The sequence below is a fragment of the Prionailurus viverrinus genome, chromosome E1 (genome assembly GCF_022837055.1).
Source record: "Prionailurus viverrinus isolate Anna chromosome E1, UM_Priviv_1.0, whole genome shotgun sequence".
Taxonomy (NCBI): domain Eukaryota; kingdom Metazoa; phylum Chordata; class Mammalia; order Carnivora; family Felidae; genus Prionailurus; species Prionailurus viverrinus.
Window position 1 is genome coordinate 14,389,021 of NC_062574.1, and position 17,153 is coordinate 14,406,173.

The 17,153-nt window shown below is 50.2% G+C and overlaps 1 protein-coding gene across 6 annotated transcripts in view; it reads right to left on the reverse strand.

Annotated features, from left to right (window-relative positions):
• SGSM2 (small G protein signaling modulator 2) overlaps positions 1-17,153 on the reverse strand; it is a 35,153-nt gene that overhangs the window by 13,341 nt on the left and 4,659 nt on the right. For 5 of the 6 annotated variants that reach the window (XR_007146801.1, XM_047832484.1, XM_047832486.1 and 2 more), the window contains exons 3-11: positions 3,878-4,040; positions 3,445-3,606; positions 3,091-3,158; positions 2,847-2,992; positions 2,374-2,508; positions 1,725-1,849; positions 1,267-1,334; positions 899-1,059; positions 602-728 (exon numbers count right to left, since the gene is read on the reverse strand). Coding sequence is in view for 5 of the 6 variants with exons in the window: in XM_047832484.1 (XP_047688440.1) it covers positions 602-728; positions 899-1,059; positions 1,267-1,334; positions 1,725-1,849; positions 2,374-2,508; positions 2,847-2,992; positions 3,091-3,158; positions 3,445-3,606; positions 3,878-4,040 (1,155 nt within the window). In the remaining variant the exon portion in view is untranslated. Of the gene's footprint in view, positions 1-601; positions 729-898; positions 1,060-1,266; positions 1,335-1,724; positions 1,850-2,373; positions 2,509-2,846; positions 2,993-3,090; positions 3,159-3,444; positions 3,607-3,877; positions 4,041-5,420; positions 5,500-5,774; positions 5,980-17,153 lie in introns of all 6 variants that reach the window. The other variant, XM_047832488.1, reaches the window with a different exon arrangement.

Here is a 17,153-nt window from a genome sequence, read left to right on the forward strand (position 1 = left end):
CCCAAAGGTGTGCAGGCAGGGCAGGACCCATGAGCACCAAGCCACCTTTTCAGCCCCCAAGTCCCCAAGGTCCCCCAGGCAGCTCCAAGTTTCACCTTCTTCAGATGCATCCCTACTCCAGTTAAAGCTCTTCTCATCAGTAGCTAGTTTGAGAAGGGCTCTGGCTCTGGAGGAGTCAGTGAACAATTTGCACCGTCCATAAAGAAGCACTGATTCTGCACCCAGGCTGCCTTGTGGAGGTCAGGTTGTGGGCCAAGGAGGAATGTAGAGTTCTCCATCTTCTATTTCTGGTCTCACCACATTTTTTTTTTCCTTGGGGCAGGGAAGGAAAGGCTAAGAGGATACTGCACAATATCGGCTGAGCCAAGAATCTTGGGGTAACGAGGCGGAGGAAGACAGCTAGGGGAAGAGACAGGCAGCTTCTCAGAGGGATGATGTGCAAGGGATGGTCTGGGGAGAGGCTGAGTAATGAACCCCTCCTCTCAACCTGGCCTGGTCAGTGAGTGGACCCTGCCTGTAGCCCCTCCTGGGTCTCACTGTACTCCCCTACCTCCCTGAGCATCTTTCTCCCTTCCTCCACGATGAGGCCTGGGATACTCACTGTGCTCGTGCCTGTGGCCGGGGTAAATGATCCGGAACACGTAGTCTGTGGCCCTCCCGGTGCCCATCTCCTCCACATCCACAGTCCGCACGCTGCTGCGTTTCCGTAGCTTGGGGAACACTTTCCCCTGCGGAGGGAAGGGTGGGTGGTCAGCCTGTGCAGAGCAGAGTCTGATCCAAGGTCCCACCCAAGGCAGCCTCTAAATTGGAGAGGCTTTCCTGGAGAAAGGAAGGAAGGTGAGCAGAGAACCCCCCTCACATATCCCTTTACTCCAGAGTGTTCCAAGCCCTGAGGTACCTTCCCCTGCTGGGTCCAGAGCGGGGGCTCCAGCTGTCCTCGGGGCAGAAGTCCATTCTCCAGGCAGGACAGAAAGGACAGCAGGTGTCCTCCCTGTGGGAAGTGCAGTGGCGGCCTCTGGATGCCATCCTGGCTCACCAGCACGAGTGTGCCGCCGCTCTCTGTGGGGTGTACGTGGGCGAGTGAGGCTGGGCCTCCCTGAGACCTCTTGGCCATCACCACAGCCCAGTCAGCCAGGCCTCCCGGTTAGGTGAAGCACGGGGATGACAGGAGGAGGATAGGATATCCAATGGGCCATGCACAGCATGTGGCTGGGAGAAGGCAATCTCTTTCCCCTCAACCCTGTACCCAGGACAAGGGAGGCTCACTTTGCTGGTGGCAGTGGATGCAGACAATCTGACTGAAGGGCACAACCAGGGCATAGTCCCAGTAAACGCTGGAAATGAACCAGATTGGTGTCACTGTGTCCCAAGACCCGTCATCCTGCTTTTTTCATCTCCCACCACCAATACCTGTGAAACTACCCTGAAGACAGGAGGACCATAGCCGAGAAGTGACCTCAGCCAGCCATGTCCCTCTGGGCCCCGTGCTGTCATGGCACAGAGCCCGGCAGTCTCAGCTGCCTAGAGCTTGGCTCAGGCAAACCTCTTCATGCCAGGCCTGGCTTGATCTTAGAGAGCTCTCTCCAGGCAGCCTATTCCTGCAGTTCTTGGCATCAGGATAAGGAGTGAGACCTGCCTCCCAGAGTAAGCTGCCCACCTTTCCCCCCAGTCAGGCCCCCCCCAACCCTTCCCTGGCTTCTGGGAGGGAGTCCCAGAGCCCCCACCTTTTCTCCAGCTCGGAGTCCCCCAGAGTCCCGTTCATGAGTTGGTTGGGGGTCCATTTCAGAGTTAGGCTCTCTGCGGACTGGTGCAGGGAGAGGTAGCCAGGGACAGCCTCCATGTCCTCCTTCTAGGGGGAGGAGATACAGCAGAAGGGAGAAGTGATAAGGGGTCAAGGCTCCCAGGGGAGGCCTATGGGAAATAAGCTCCAGGCGGGAGCTGGGGAGGCTGATCTAGCATAGTCACAGGATCCTGGAATGGAGGCCAGGAGGAAGTAGGGGAGAACACAAGTGACATGTAGATGTGGGCACCTCCTCTCCCTGGCTGGCCTGGTGCTGCTACTGGTTCTGTCTTGTTAGTCTCCTGGATGCCAGGTACATCCTGGGCCAGCCATCCTGTTCGTCCTGTCTTCTGGCTGCCATTCCCACTTTTGGATAGCCTGGTTCTCAGTTATCCAGGGCAGATGACATTCCTGCCTCCTGCCAACTCAAGGCTGGGCACAAGGCTTGTGAAACTGTGAAGTGGGGGGCAGGGCCCTTTCTCCCCCTTCTCGCTAGTCAAACCCCTGAAGAACGGGACAAACGTGACTGGAAGGTTCCAATCCTGGGGCCTTCAGGAGAGGGAAAGGAGGGGTGGGCATTAAAGTTTTCTTACTGGCTGCACTAGCACGTTGTTCTTGCCGTAGAGCAACCGTGTTCTTGAATTCTGGTGCAGGGACTCCACATACTCGCGGGCACAGGCAGCTAGCCTGTCCTCTGATGCATTGCCACTTGAGTGCCGCTTCCGAATCTGTGCAGAAAGGCACGGCTCAGCCCCCAGCCCTGGGAATCAGCCTCAGGGAATGTTAAGATTCCACACAGACCCTCTAGCTGACCCAGGGGTCCACTCTGTCCTGGGTCTGCTCTTGGCCGCCCTCTTCTCTCCAGCCATGAACCATTGGTGTGCTCCTGGCATTTATATGTTAAGTGCCAGTGTGGATAAAAGGCTCTCCTGAGGTAACCACTACCTTGGTGCATCTCCAAGGCCCAGATTGCGTCTGCAAAGAATATGGAGGCCAAACTGCCCTTCCATACAGGCTCATGGGCATAGCCTGGATAAGTATGAGGGGTGGGGAGAGGGATACCTACTCCTAGGGCTGGGCGCTTTGCAGGGGAGTCCTGGCGATTAGGGGGACCCCGGATACGGTGCCTCTGGACTAGCTCATCAGCAGAGGGGTCAGTCCAGTAGTGATCAGCAGTCTTGAGCTTGGTGTACTCCAAGGCACAAGGTCCCACTGTGAAGACAGGGACAGTCAGCTCACACAGTGCCCCTTTAGCACCTGTCCCTCAGCCCCCACTAGCCCAGCACCAGCCTCTCTGCTCTTAGGCTCACCTAGAAGAGAGGCCAAGATGGGGCCAAATACAGGATCTGCCAGTAACGCTTCCTTCTCGTAGTACTTGCTGCCAGGGGGAGAGACAGACAGCAGGACTCATTCCAGGGCAGTCAAGCTTACCAAGCAGGGACATCTCCACAAAGACCACATTCATGTGAATCACTAAGAAGTGAGTACATAAGGACTGAGCTCTTTGTGGGGTGCCTGGTGTAGCACCCTTTGGGGTGCTAGAGGGGAAGACGGGGCAAGTCTATAGACTATTGTGAACAATCAAGCCTGCTGAGGCGTAGGGGTGCAGGGCTGCTCAGGAGGTGGGCCCCAAGGAGGGGCTGCCTGGGGGATGGGGCAGTCACCTGCAGTTTTCCACGAGGTACTGCATGACCCTGTCCAACACTTTCTCGATGAGCGCTGTGCGTACCCATATGTGTTTTAAGGCCTGTAGGCTGAGAGCCGGGGCCTTCCCACTGGCAGAGCCCTGTCTCCGCAGGGCATCCTGGTTGCCCGCTGAGGGTTTCCTGCAAAGAAAGTGTGAGGGCTTGGGGGTAGGCCCTGGACTGGTGGCACTGGGAGCAGAGTTTGGTGCCACAAGAACCCAGAGGACTAAAATGAGGGGTTGAAGTGGGGGACAGGGCATTGTGTCTAAAAGGAGCCAACCCCCACCCTTAGGCTGGTCTTTCACCCAAGGGGTCCAGCAAGAGATGAGCCCAGGAAGCCAACCCGGGAAGTAGCAAATGCCAAGTGCAAAAAGCAGAAGAGAGGGATGGGAGGAGCTGGCCTGGGGCTCACCTGCCCTCTACTTGTTGCTGTAGCTCCTGTACCTTGTGGCAAATCTCCCCAGCCACTGGGCATGTCTTCCCCACCTTGGTGAACAGGGCTGCCATCTTGTCACTGCGCAGGAAGCCGGCAGCACGGCGTCTCAGCTGATGTAGCAGGCAAGCCTCCACTGCACCTGAGCCACAAAGGGAACGAGCACCTGAGCCCAGGTGAGAGGGGGAAAGGGAGAAACACTCCTCTTCCTCATACCGATGGAGAGCAGAGGGGCAAGGGCGGGCTCTGACCCATGCAGGGATGAGGGGGAGGGGTTTCAGTCTGAGGCAAGCCATGGAGACATACCCTGACCGCCTTCCAAAATTCCCCTCCCAGTCTCTCTGCCCCTGGCCAGGGTGGACCTGCAGGGGCTGACATGCCATACCGTCCCTCTCCCTGTCCCTCTGCCTGTCCATGCCTCCTGTATGCAGCATCACCCCTGGGACTGTGAGGCCCAAAGCTGCCAGTCCCAGTGGCTCCTCACCTGCCCACGAGGGCAAGCACGGACTGCACCTATGCAACAGGGGCTGCAGGGAGCACAAAGCCCAGCAGCCCTCCTGGAAAGCATGGATGATGTGGTTGCTAAGGAACAGAGCTCTGGGAAGGAGCTGAAATATTGATGAGGCCACTGCAGGGATCAGACCCAACATCAGCCCCTGAATTATTGATGAGCCCTGCAGCCAAGAGTGAGAGGTTTCTATTTCCCATGCTGGGAGGATTTCCCTTCACTCATTCATGTTTTTAGGGGCTAGTTTTATTCTCTCCATCTGTATCCTGTAGGAAGGGCTTGGTGGGAAAGGGTGGGGAGTTGCCCTGGTATATATAGAGCCTACAAATATTAGTATGTGAGGGGGTGGTGCTTGGCCATTATCAAGGAGGGAAAGCCCTAGAAAGGGGAAGGGATTTGACTGTAGTCACACAGTGGCAGAGCCAGGACCATGACCCAGGACCCCAAATCCTAGCCCAGACCCTTTCACCTTCTCCAGGTATGTTGGGGGTGCCACAGGTGTGAGGAGGGCTCCCCTCATGTCACAGGTGCTCTTTCTGCATGGATTGACAAGTGCTGTGCTGGAGAGGGGAGTCAGAACAGGGTCTGGAGCTTAGCATGGCCACTCGCTACCCCTGGGAAACGTGGGTGATAATGCTCTGAGCCCACTGTCATCTGTGAAATGGGGCTACTTAGGATTGGCGTGAAACGTTACATGAGATGAAGGGCATAAAGCCCTTGCACGAGTCTGGCACACGGGAGGCACTCGGTCTTTGCCGGTGCCTGAGCCCTCAGCCCTTTTTGGCAAGATCCTATTCCACAGTTAAGCTGCAAGGGCTGGGTTTTTACAAGACCTCTCCCTGGCAGGAAGGGGAGAGGGCACATTAGAGAGAGGGCCGCAGGCTGTCCAGAGGTGGGTGGAGATGCTATTCTCTCAGGAACAGGGGAACTGAGGCCCCTCAAGTCGACTGTGACTAGTGCTGTTAGAATATGAAGCCTGAGCTTAGGAAACGACCAGTGACCCTGGGCTCTCACCTGGTTTTCGTCTTCATTTTTAGTAACTGGAAGGCAGTCACTGCTGTGCTATAAGGGCTTTGTCTGGCCTGCTCCTGTACTGAAGTCAAGAAGTTGGAGAGAGTCCCTGGGACCAACCTGCAGGCCAGACCCAGTGAGAACACCCCAAGGGAGGGGAAACAAAGCAGGACCCTCCTCCTACTTGTTTCCTTCTGGGCTCTTCCCTGGTTGGGCCTCAGAGGACTTTATTTTACAAGGCACAGCCTTTCCTTCACAGCACGTTCATACACGTATGTGCACATGTGTATGCAGACGTATCTACATATTTACTTGTATGGGGCATGTGAGGGAATCTCTGCTTAAGTGTCCACATACTCTACTCCATGGCTGTCCCCTTGGTCTCTGGAGGTCCTGTGTGGCCCTGTGGTACACAGGTGAGTGAGTCCCAGTCTCTTGGTCCTGGGGCTGCAGCGCCTGTAGGAAAGTGGTGACCGTTTCCCGGGATTGTATGCCCCATTCAGAGTGCTCTGGAGAGAAGCGGCACTGAACACAGCCAGAGTGGCAGCTGGTGGCACCAGTCCTGCAAGGAATCATGTGCCTCAGTGATGTGACTAATTGCTGGCATAATGAGACATTAGCCTTCCCACCTTCCCCAGGAGACAGCAAATGCAGCCAGGCTGGGGAGCCTGGGAATGGCGGGGAGCAGCATTCCCATCCCACCTGGCTTCACCCACCCTCTCAGGCAGCCTCTGCATACAGGCATTAGGGCTCTCTGGGGTGAGCGGAGGCATTCCTCAGCAATTACTGCAGGTAGAGAAGCCCAAACATCACGCCTAGTACCCTCCTGCTCACCCCACAGCCCATACGTTCCTTCTGTGAAATGCAGGCAAGATGCCAGGCAATGTCTGGGGAAGGAGAAATCCCTCTCAACTCTCTACTTTCCAAGCAAAGTAAATGATCCTCTATGCCAGGTATATCCTAATCCAGTTCCATGGGCTCCTCGGCCAGTGGCTGTTCAAACTACACTTGTTCTTTCCCATTCCCACAGGGCTGTCCACCGCAGAAAGTCAGCACGCGCAATGAAAAATACTGTGTGCAGCATATAGGCAAGATAGTAATATGATGATAGTAACACTAACAATGATCGAGAATTGAGGGTTTGTGGCTGGGCTTCTGGGCCTTCCAAAGACCCCCAAATATTGCATACAAAATTGTTGGTGTGCTCCAGTATGACTAGGTGAGTGCTCTTTGTCTGGATAAAGGATCCAAGATTTTTAGCTTCTAAAAGGAATACATGACCCCCAAAAGTTCTAGAATCCCTGCTCTAAGACTTTTGGGTTGCGCTGAACCACAGATGGTTCCACTGGTCGAAACTCAGAGATGCAAGAATACTCTCCCTGCCCCACAATGTACAGTGCAACACCACTCAGAACTCGGTTGCAGAGCCATCAGCCACAAGGTCCAACTCTCTTGCTGCCCTCAGTCTCCAGAGAGGGCCTCTCACAGACTGTCAAGCACCCTTTCCCAGCAGAAACCAGCCAGAGGCCCATGTCTCTCCTCTCCTGACTGAAAGCCCAGAGCACCAAGCAGAACTCCAGCTCCTTATTCAGCTTTCTGTCCCAGACTGCCACCATGACCATTCCCTAGGGTGGAGGCCTGTGGCAGGAGATGCCAATCATGGCTCAAGCACCAAGTCAGCTGAACCTCTCCTCCTCCTAAGTGAAGGCTCAGGAGCCCCTGTCCCACTGGGTCCTGGTACCACCCACAGCCACTCTGGATCCGCCAGAAGAGGGGTGAGATATCCCTGACAATATCCAGCTCAGTGTACTAATTAATAAAAGTCAACACTGGTTTTGGTCATTGGTTGGGGTGGAAAGGTTTGGGTAAATGAATTGAAACAGAGAAACAGACATGATTCAACAAGCATAACCCTCTCACCCCTCACCTTGCTCTTGGAACTTTGGAGTCATGGTGCCCTCTCTACTCTGTCATCCCATACGACTGACAAGAAGGCCCAGGGAACTGCAAGAACTTTGCTGTGGACATTTCCTCTCCCAAAAGGTCTGGTACCATCTACCAAAGGAAAAGCTGGGAATTACAAGCCCAGACTAGCCCTGGAACTTTCCCTCACCAGCCTCTGATGTGCCAATAAAGTCTATTAAGTTATGGGGCTTAGCAAAGGCTAAATGGGCTGGAGAGCCCAAGTGCTAACAGAATCCTAAAGGGCCCCTCCCACAACTCCTTACATACCAATTTAACCATTCCCAGGAGTCCAATTTAGAACAGAGAAGACACGGGTAGATAGAGATGGCAGGGACCCAGGAAGTTACTAAATCTTCTCAGACCGTACTGGGAGGAGAGGTGACTGGCACCACTCCGGTGGAGGTAGGGTGGCACTGTCTATCACCATTGCAAATAACCTCTGACCTTCTTCTGAGACTCTAGCTTACAGATGTAACTGCAAGAGTACTTAAGTTACAACAGCAAAAGACTGGAAACTATCTTCATGTCCATCAATGTGGACAGGTTAAGTACACATGGGGCATTCATACAACAGATTATTAAACAACTCTGCAAAAGAATGAGGATGTTTTCTAGGAGCTAACAATGAAAAGTCTCCTAAAGCAAGATGCAGAACACTATGACTGGATACCTTTTCATTACAAAAAGGGTACGTGGGCAGTAAACAAAGAATATAATTTCTTTTATTAGGATAAAAAACTCTGGAAGGATATATAAGAAACAAAAGTGGTAGTGGTTACCTGTGTGGGAACAGGTAAGTGGGGGGAAAGTGGGTAAATGGCGGCAGGAAAAGGAGTAAACTTTTCACTGTATCTCTTCGGTACAGTTTTGATTAAAAAAAATTTTTTTTTACATTTATTTATTTTTTGAGAGACATAGAGACACAGAGCACAAATTGGGGAGGGGCAGAGAGAGAAGGAGACACAGACTCCAAAGCAGCCTCCAGGCTCCGAGCTGTCAGTACAGAGCCTGATGTGGGGCTTGAACTCACAAACCATGAGATCATGACCGAAGCCAAAGTCGGACGCCCAACTGACTGAGCCACCCAGGCGCACCTGTACAGTTTTGATGTTTGAACAGGTAACACGTTACCAATTCAGAATAATAACAATTTAAACAGGTGACCATCCAACCCAGATACCACGATTCTATCATGAGACGATGTTAGAGACTTTTTCTAGCCTGGATGCGAATCAAAACTCACAAAACTCAGAAAGGCTGGGTCTGTCCATGGGCACCCAGTCCTTCACCAGTTCCCGCAGCATTCCTCCCAATTGGCTTGGTTCCCCACCCCCACAGGAATACCTGGGCTCTGCTTAGGGAAGCCACAAGTGATCTGAGCTGGGCAAGGACCAGAGAAACAATTCAGTGGGCTAGCACAAGCTGAGATGTCACAAGAATGGACTAAAACTGGGGTGCTTAGGTGGCTCAGTCGGTTGAGTATCCGACTCTTGATTTTGGCTCCGGTTGTGATCTCATGGTTTGTGAGTTCAAGCCCGCATCATCAGGCTTTGTGCTAACAGCACAGAGCCTGCTTGAGATTCTCTCTCCATCTCCCACTGAAAATAAATAAAACATTAAAAAAATTTTTAAAAATGGACTAAAACTATGGCTGTGCAGCACACACAGCAGTGATTGTTGAAGGGTCCTCAGCCAGCCTAGGGAGCCTCAGCAGCAACCCTGGCTATCACATACATACCTATGTTGAAAGTTGTGCTCAGCAGCCCAGAGGCCTGGTAATAGGGGGAGCCACTGAATGGCCTTCAGAGAACTAGGCCAGTTGGCTGAGATACAGGGACACTATATCCAGAGTTAGCACAGCCTAACAGGAAGGCTAAGCCCAAGGCACTGAGCCAAGAAGAGATGGTAATGGGAGGAGCAGGTGTGGAAAGTAACTCCTGCTCCCCCACCTCTGCCGTCTGCCATCTGTGCAACGGGGGAGTTCGGTTGTAGTTGCCATAGAGAACCTAAGCGAGGAAAGTGCAGGGTGGAGCAGCTAGACAGGTGGCTGCTTTGGGTCCTGGAGTTTTGAGGATACTACTTAGAGCAGAATTTTTATTTTTATTTTTTTATTATTTTTATTTAAAACAACTTTTTAAAAGTAATCTCTAGGGGCGCCTGGGTGGCTCAGTCGGTTGGGCGGCCGACTTCGGCTCAGGTCATGATCTCACGGTCCGTGGGTTCGAGCCTGCGTCGGGCTCTGTGCTGACAGCTCAGAGCCTGGAGCCTGCTTCGGATTCTGTGTCTCCCTCTCTCTCTGTCCCTCCCCCTCCCCCACTCACACTCACTCTTTCTCAAAAATAAATAAACATTAAAAAAAAAAATTTAAGTAGGAACTTCTTCCAACTGCTAATGGGAGAAGTCAGTGTATTGTATGTAGAGATGAAGTGGGAAGGGCAAAAAGGAGAGGCAAGGCATCATCCACCGCTCTCCTTCCCACTTCTCTGGCTGGCTATTTCACCCAGGGATTTGTAACAGTTGCTTCTACCTGGAATGAGCATTTCTATGGTAACTAGAGTACATTTTCTCTCAGCCTGCATTAGTGACGCTGACTGTTTGCTTCAGCTTTTGAGGGCAGTCAGCCTTGTTCAATGCCCTGAAACAAGAAAGCAACTCTCCCCTCCAGACTTTCATTAGGAGGAGAAGGCACTGCTCTGATATTCCAGAAAGCAGCAGGTGAGGGAAATGAAATTCCTAACACATACACCTTTCTTCTTTGCCCTGATGGAGATGCAGGGCAGAATCTGAGTGTATAGTGCTCACAATGGCTTCCCACGGACCAGGCCAGCGTTGGCCTCACTCAGTTCAGCAAGGGGTTCACTGTCTCTCGGAGTATCTCTGGCCACCATGAGTCCACTGTTTGGTGACGTGAGCTACATCTCCGTAAGGGCCAACTGTTCCTCAATACCTCACACCACAAGGCTCCTCTCCTAGTTGGCTACACAGATAGACCCATTCCTGGGCAGCACAGGCTTTGGAGCAAGACACATGTGGGTTCAAATTCTGGCTCCTTTCCCTATCTATTTGACTTGGTCCAAACCACTAAATCTCTCTGAGCTTCAGCAGCAATTAGGGAAAAGAACAGGTCCCATCTCAGTAGGTTTTGAGTGACTACAAGCCACAGGCTATGCAGAGATGCAAAAGGCTCCTTGCTTTCTTCTCGAGTACACTGAAGGTGATCATGAACATTGGTGCTTTCTTCCCTGCACCTCATGCCCATCCCCTGCCTTCTCTTCTGTCCCTCCAGATGGTCTGGCTATGTTCCTAAGGCCACCTACACATTGGGTTGTCCACCTACACACTGGGTTCCAGCCCCTTTTACCTCTCAAGGACATCATTCCAACAAACATCACTTCTCTTCCCTGTATCTTTAATATTTCCCTATTAGATACTACCCATTTGTACATAAACATAAAAAAAAAAAAAAACCCCACCTACGACCAATACCACCTCCCTTGGTCCTATATCCCCATTCAGGTATTGAACCATTTAGCTAGTCCCCTTTATGTAAAATTTCTCAGGACAGTTGTCTATACTCACTTTATCTCTTCCTCTTCCCATCTGCTCCCCCTGCTTTTCCAACTTTCTTTTCTTTTCTTTTTTTTTAAGTAGGCTTCACGCCCTTCACACCCAGCATGGAGCCCAAAACAAGGCTTAAACTCACGACCCTGAGATCAAAACCTGAGCTGATATCAAGAGTCAGACGCTCAACCAACTGACTGAGCCACCGAGGCACGCCTCCTCCTTTAAAAAAATCATTATGGGGCACCTGGGTAGCTTAGTGGGTTAAGCATCTGACTACAGCTCAGGTCATGATTTCATGGTTCATGAGTTCGAGCCCTGCATCAGGCTCTCTGCTGTAAGCACAGAGCCACTTAGGATCCTCTGCCCCCTCTATCTGTCCTGCTCATGTGCTCTCTCTCTCTCTCTCAAAAATAAATAAACATTAAAAAATAATCATTATGGAAAATTCCAAACATATACAAAAGTAAAGAGGACGAAAGAATTAACCCCATGTACCCATCACCTAACCCAAACAATGGTCAAGTCATGACCCATCTTGTTTTAGCCAAATACTTTTTCACTTATCCCCAGATTATTTTGAAGTGAATTTTAAATATTATATATTTTTATCTATAAATATTTCAGTAGGTATCTGTAAAAGATGACTCTTTGAAAAAGATGTATATAATACCTTGATTGTACCTACAAGATTAATAAAAATTTCCTAATATTATAAAGGTTCCCTGATTGAGTTCCTAGAGTTCAAATTTCTCTGATTATCTAGATACTCCTCACAGAATCATGGATTCTCAGATGGAATCCTGGAGAAGGTTCTAGGAGACTCGATGGGGAAGGTTTTAGGGTCACTTTTTTTTTAAGTTTATTTATTTTGAGAGAGAGAAAGAGACAGAACAAATGGGAGAGGAGCAGAGAGAGAATCCCAAGCATGCTCTGCACTGCCAGGACAGAGCCAGACTTGAGGCTCGAACCCACAAACTATGAGATCATAACCAGAGCAAAGATCAAGAGTTGGTTGGATGCTTAACCGACTGAGCCAGGCATCACTTTTTTTTTTTTTACAAAAATTCAAGTGTAATGTATTCTAGTTTCAGGTGTGCAACACAATGATTCAACATTACTCAGTGCTGAGGATGGTAAGCGTACTCTTAATCCCCTTCACCAATTTAACCCATCCCTGCTCCCTGTAGGATCACTTTCAAGTACAAAGAAGAAAGTTGCTGCGGGTCATTGTGGTGGTGATGGCAACATTTATTGAGCACCTACTGGCTCCATGCTGTGTGCTTTACCTGTGTCACTCCTTTAGTCCTTACACCAATCTTCCGGGGTAGGTTCAGAGTTCTTTGGGGCTGCTGTGGCCATGGTCACACACTTAGTGTCTCAGCTACTGATCACCACCATAGGCCCTCAGCTTTGCTCCAAGACAGGGTGAGAGGAGCCACTTCCCCAGAGGGCCTTCCTTCCTACTGGATTGTTTCCAGATTGAAGGCAGAAGGCAGATATCCTGAGAGTGAGCTGTTGATTCAGTATGGGTGGGAAGAAGAGAAAAGGAATACCTTTCACTGAAAAGAGACAGACTAAAAACTGCCTGGAGCCTGAATCTCAGAATGTGCTGAAAGTATCTCTGGCTGCAACATCTCAGGTGAAACACAATCTTTCCACAGCACCTGTTTCTCACCCAGCTCATTAGCATCTCCTTGCCATTCCCCAGAGGAGCTCACCGCAGCCACAGCCGACCTTCCAGGCTAACGAAAGCTGCTTAGCAACAGGGAGCGGGTGGTTAATAAAGCCCTGATGCCGTTCCCAGCTCCATAGGCCCCACCCCTGTCTCCCATTTACAGCTCATCTTTAGCCTGAAGCAACAACCCTCAGGTTGAGGATCTAAAGACCGGTGTGGGGAGAGCCAGGAACCTGGAGACTGAGGGGCAGGGCTGACTTCCCCCTGGGCTCTGATCCCAATGCCTTCTGGGGAGAGGAGACATTGAGAGTCTGAGAACCTGCTGTGCCAGGAACCTCTCTGTAAACCTGCTCTACCCACCAAACTTTAAAATCCAAACTCAGCACCCAATCAGAACAGAGCACACAGAAATACTGTGGAGGCACCCACACCCAGACATGAAGGAAGGGCAGGTCCAGAGAAATGGTGGCTTCTCTGGTGCTCCAGGGTCGATGCCTGAATTACTTCAGGAAGAGAGCGAATGAGTTCTCTTAAAGCATGTGTATTATTATTTTGAATGCAAAGTTGAAAGGCTAAAGTTGGGACAGTTTGTTTACTTTAACCTTGAGTTTCCCACAAACAAAAGTTAAAAGCACCTTGCCCTTGGGGAGAGGGGGTAGCAGGAGATATCAGACTATACCTGGAGGTTTAAGAAGCCACAGGGTAAACAAGGAGAATTAATTTGATTCAAAAGTCTTTACATTTAAATAAAAATTTCAGGGGCACCTAGGTGGCTCAGTCGATTTAGCATCTAACTCTTGATTTTGGCTCAGATCATGATCTCGCGGTTCATGGGATCGAGCCCCATGTCAGGCTCCTCACTGATGGACACGGAGCCTGATTGGGATTCTCTCTCTCTGTCCACTCCCTCGCAATGCATGCTCTCTCTCTTTCTCAAAATAAATAAACTTAAAAATAATAATAATAAAAGTTCCAAAGACCATATCATGGAACAAAATGCAAACTTGACAAGACTTTTTAAAGACAAAAAGGTGGTATCAGTGGTAGGTTTGGGCTTACTCTCCAAGCCTCAGCCTCTGCCTGTGGGAGTGGGCAGTCACATAGGCCTGATTCTCCGACAGCCATGCTCTGTGGTTGGAGCACAGCACACAGAGAACCACTCCCTGCCAACCAGGGGTTGCCAGCAAAGCTTCCACACAAGATTTCCTCACAAAGTTTCTACCTATAGGAGCCTGACCAGCTTCTGGACAAACAGGTTTAGGAACAACCACAACACACACACGCGCACACGAAAGACACATTTCTTACCAGTCCTGGGAGTCTCCCTCCTCCTGTGGATAATAGGAACAGGGGTCTGGTGCAACTTTCCTGGGTTTGCCCAGGGTCAGGACTCAACTCAGGGATTATTCAATTCCCTTTCTAAGGCTCTCCAGGAAGATTCTGTTTCCAGTTCAAATGTCTCTATTCTAAGGAAGCTCAGAGGAGCTCATCTTGCTGAAGCCTTGTCCTCCTCTGCCAAGAACAGAGGGGCCAGGGCAGAGTAGAGGGGCCCAGGGCCCCAGTACTGTCCAAACTCCAGGAAATGTGGCCATTCTGTGGTTGATCCAGCCTCTACAGCCTCTGCTCTGGTCACCTCTCTCCTCATCCTCCCTGCACTCCAATTCCTTCCAGAACAAAGCTGGATTCTGGACAAGGCCAGGACAATAGCACAACCTAGTCAGTATAAGACTGGATCTACTTTAGACTAGAAATTCATTTCAGAGCATTTGCCCAGGGGTGAAGGAGACCGACATATTAGAATCTCCAAAATGCCAGAGGGGTGGAGTTTTCCATCAATACTTACCTATTGTTCCCTGCCTCTTCCCAAGAATCCCTGATTACCATTCTACTGTGTGATGCATGTAAACGGCTTGCAGACAGGAAAAAAGTTTGATAATCACTGCTTTAAACGTATCTTATTTTGAACCCAAACTGGGATTTACCTCACCACCGAATACCAATTTTGACGAAGCCTAAGGATTCCTTTTCCCTGTGGGCTTGACTTAGCTTTATACAGCTTTATACTTAGCTTGACAGCCCCTACTGCTAGCATTCTCCTCAGTGTATGCACCGAGCCCAAGGCAGGGGCAGCCGACTGGCAGAGGCTCAGAGATGCCTTTTGTTTGGCCCACAGATTTTTTAAAAATGGGAATTAGTTGGGGCACCTGGGTGGCTCAGTTGGTTAAGCGTCTGGCTTCAGTTCGGGTCATGATCTCAAGGTTTGTGGGTTCAAGCCCCACATCAGGCTCCATGCTGGCAGTGTGGAGCCTGCTTGGGAGTCTCTCTGTGTCCCTCTCTTTCTGTCCCTCCCTCACACGCGCTTTCTCTCTCTCTCAAAATAAATAAATAAACACAAAGTATATAAAAATGGGAAATAGTTGGGGCACCTGGGTGGCTCAGTCGGTTAAATGTCTGACTTCAGCTCAGGTCATGATCTCACAGTTCGTGGCTTCGAACCCTGCATCGGGCTCTGTGCTGACAGAGCCTGCTTGGGATTCTGTGTGTGTGTGTGTGTGTGTGTGTGTGTCTCTCTCTGCCCTTCTCCCACTCATGCTCTGTCTCTCAAAAAGAAATAAACATTAAAAAAAATTTTTTAATGGGAATTAGTTATTAGCCTTTAAAAATTGGGGAATTTCAGAGGTGCCTGGGTAGCTCATTTGGTTAGGCAACCAACTTTGGCTCAGGTCATGATCTCGTGTTTCGTGAATTCAAGCCCCACATTGGGCTCTGCAGTAACAGCTCAGAGTCTGGAGCCTGCTTTGGATCCTGTGTCTCCCTCTCTCTCTGCACCACCCCCACTTGTGTTTCTCTTTCTCTCAAAGATAAATAAATAAACATTAAAAAAATAAAAATTGGGAAATTTCATATAAAAACCCAGACTTCTGTCTTCTCTTAAGAAAAAAACAAAGGCCATGGCAAGCCTGGGCTGGCATTCCTGCAGGAGCTGAATAGTGGCAAGCAATATTCAGTCCACCCCAGTCCCCGCCACCACTGCCTGCAGCGTCACACCCAGACAGCTTCTTGTGTGGACCTTTTCCATCTGACTGTAGACATTATTTAAGTTTATGCTAGCAGACCTAAAGCACCTCCTGAGATCCAGCAGAACGGGGCTCCTCTTGCTCCTGGGCTGACTTTACAATCCTGGAGACTTGGGTTTATTTCATAGACCCTTGCTCTGTTTCAGCAACCAAAACTGGCTGAAAGGAGAAGCAGCATTCCTTTTGAAGGTAATATTCCTGCCTGCTGGGAAGAGCCCGGGGAGGGGGGGTGGGGGTGGGGGGGCTTCTAGGCAAGAGACAAAAGCAAAGCGAAAGCTCCATTGCTTCCTGGGGGCCTCTGCAATGATCACAGGAGAGCTGACAGTTTCTTCTCATCCCAATTGGCCTGAATGTGAGATACCCACAACTTTTCTCTCTGCCTCTCTTTCCCCTATTCCCCCTTGGCCACCCACGTGTGGCGCCCATGCACAAGCTGTCTGCGCTATTTTGTTCTGTTTTCTGTTTGTTGAATGTGCTCTGGATAAGGAATTAAGCCATGCATAATTGGGCCACCAGCAAAGCCCTTCTGGTGACAACAACAAATAGTGGCTAATGTTAGGAGCACACAACACAGGTGGAAAGGAGTAGGGGTCTAATATTCTTCAAAGCCACTTACTGAAAGACTACCATGCTTCTCCCCTAACATAGGTTCTGCCTGAGAAAAGGTGAGATTAGATTGTTCCTTGTAACCCTGAGAATCATAACATATCTCAAAGAACCAGGAAACACCCAAAGGGAGGTGTTGGGAACTGAAATCCTGCAAACCTAGTTTCATCCTCAACATCCAAAGGAGAAGGAAAGACAGACATTTCCTGAGCTCTTCCAATGCTAGAAATGTTCTCATGCATCATCTCAATCCCTCCAAAAATTCCTTGAGGTAGGAATCACCACCCTTTTTTAGGAGAGCAAACTAAGGGTGACGGAAGCTAAGAAACTTGTCCAAGATAACTTAGCAGAGCATCAAGATTCACTTGCATCAGTGTGTCACTCAGGCTGGGTCCACAGGCCATCTCTTCCCGATAGCTGTCCCTTATCTCTCGGCTTTTATTTTCTCCACACCTTTATCATACAGGATATATTTATGTGTGCACGTGTCTTCTGTCCCCAAAGAATGTAAGCCCTTGGGGGCAGAGACTCTGTCCATCTTGTGACTGCTGTTTCCCTATGCGGAAACAGGATCTAGCACATGGTGGACCCACAGCATTTGTTGCTGGACTGATGGCAGGCAGCTTTATATGCCTCACCATGCTACTGTCTGCTCCTCTCCGAAACACACAGCCTCTCTTCACAAATTCCCAACACCAATCTCAGAAGCCAAGGAAAACAACACAGAGATGGCAAACTGTTCTTTAGAAAGGGAGTTGAAAGGAAGATAAAAGTCCTGGAAATCCAAGAAAACTCTATTGTGTATAGAGACTAGCTTGCCCCTGTAAAGGCAGAAGTCTTCAGGAGAGG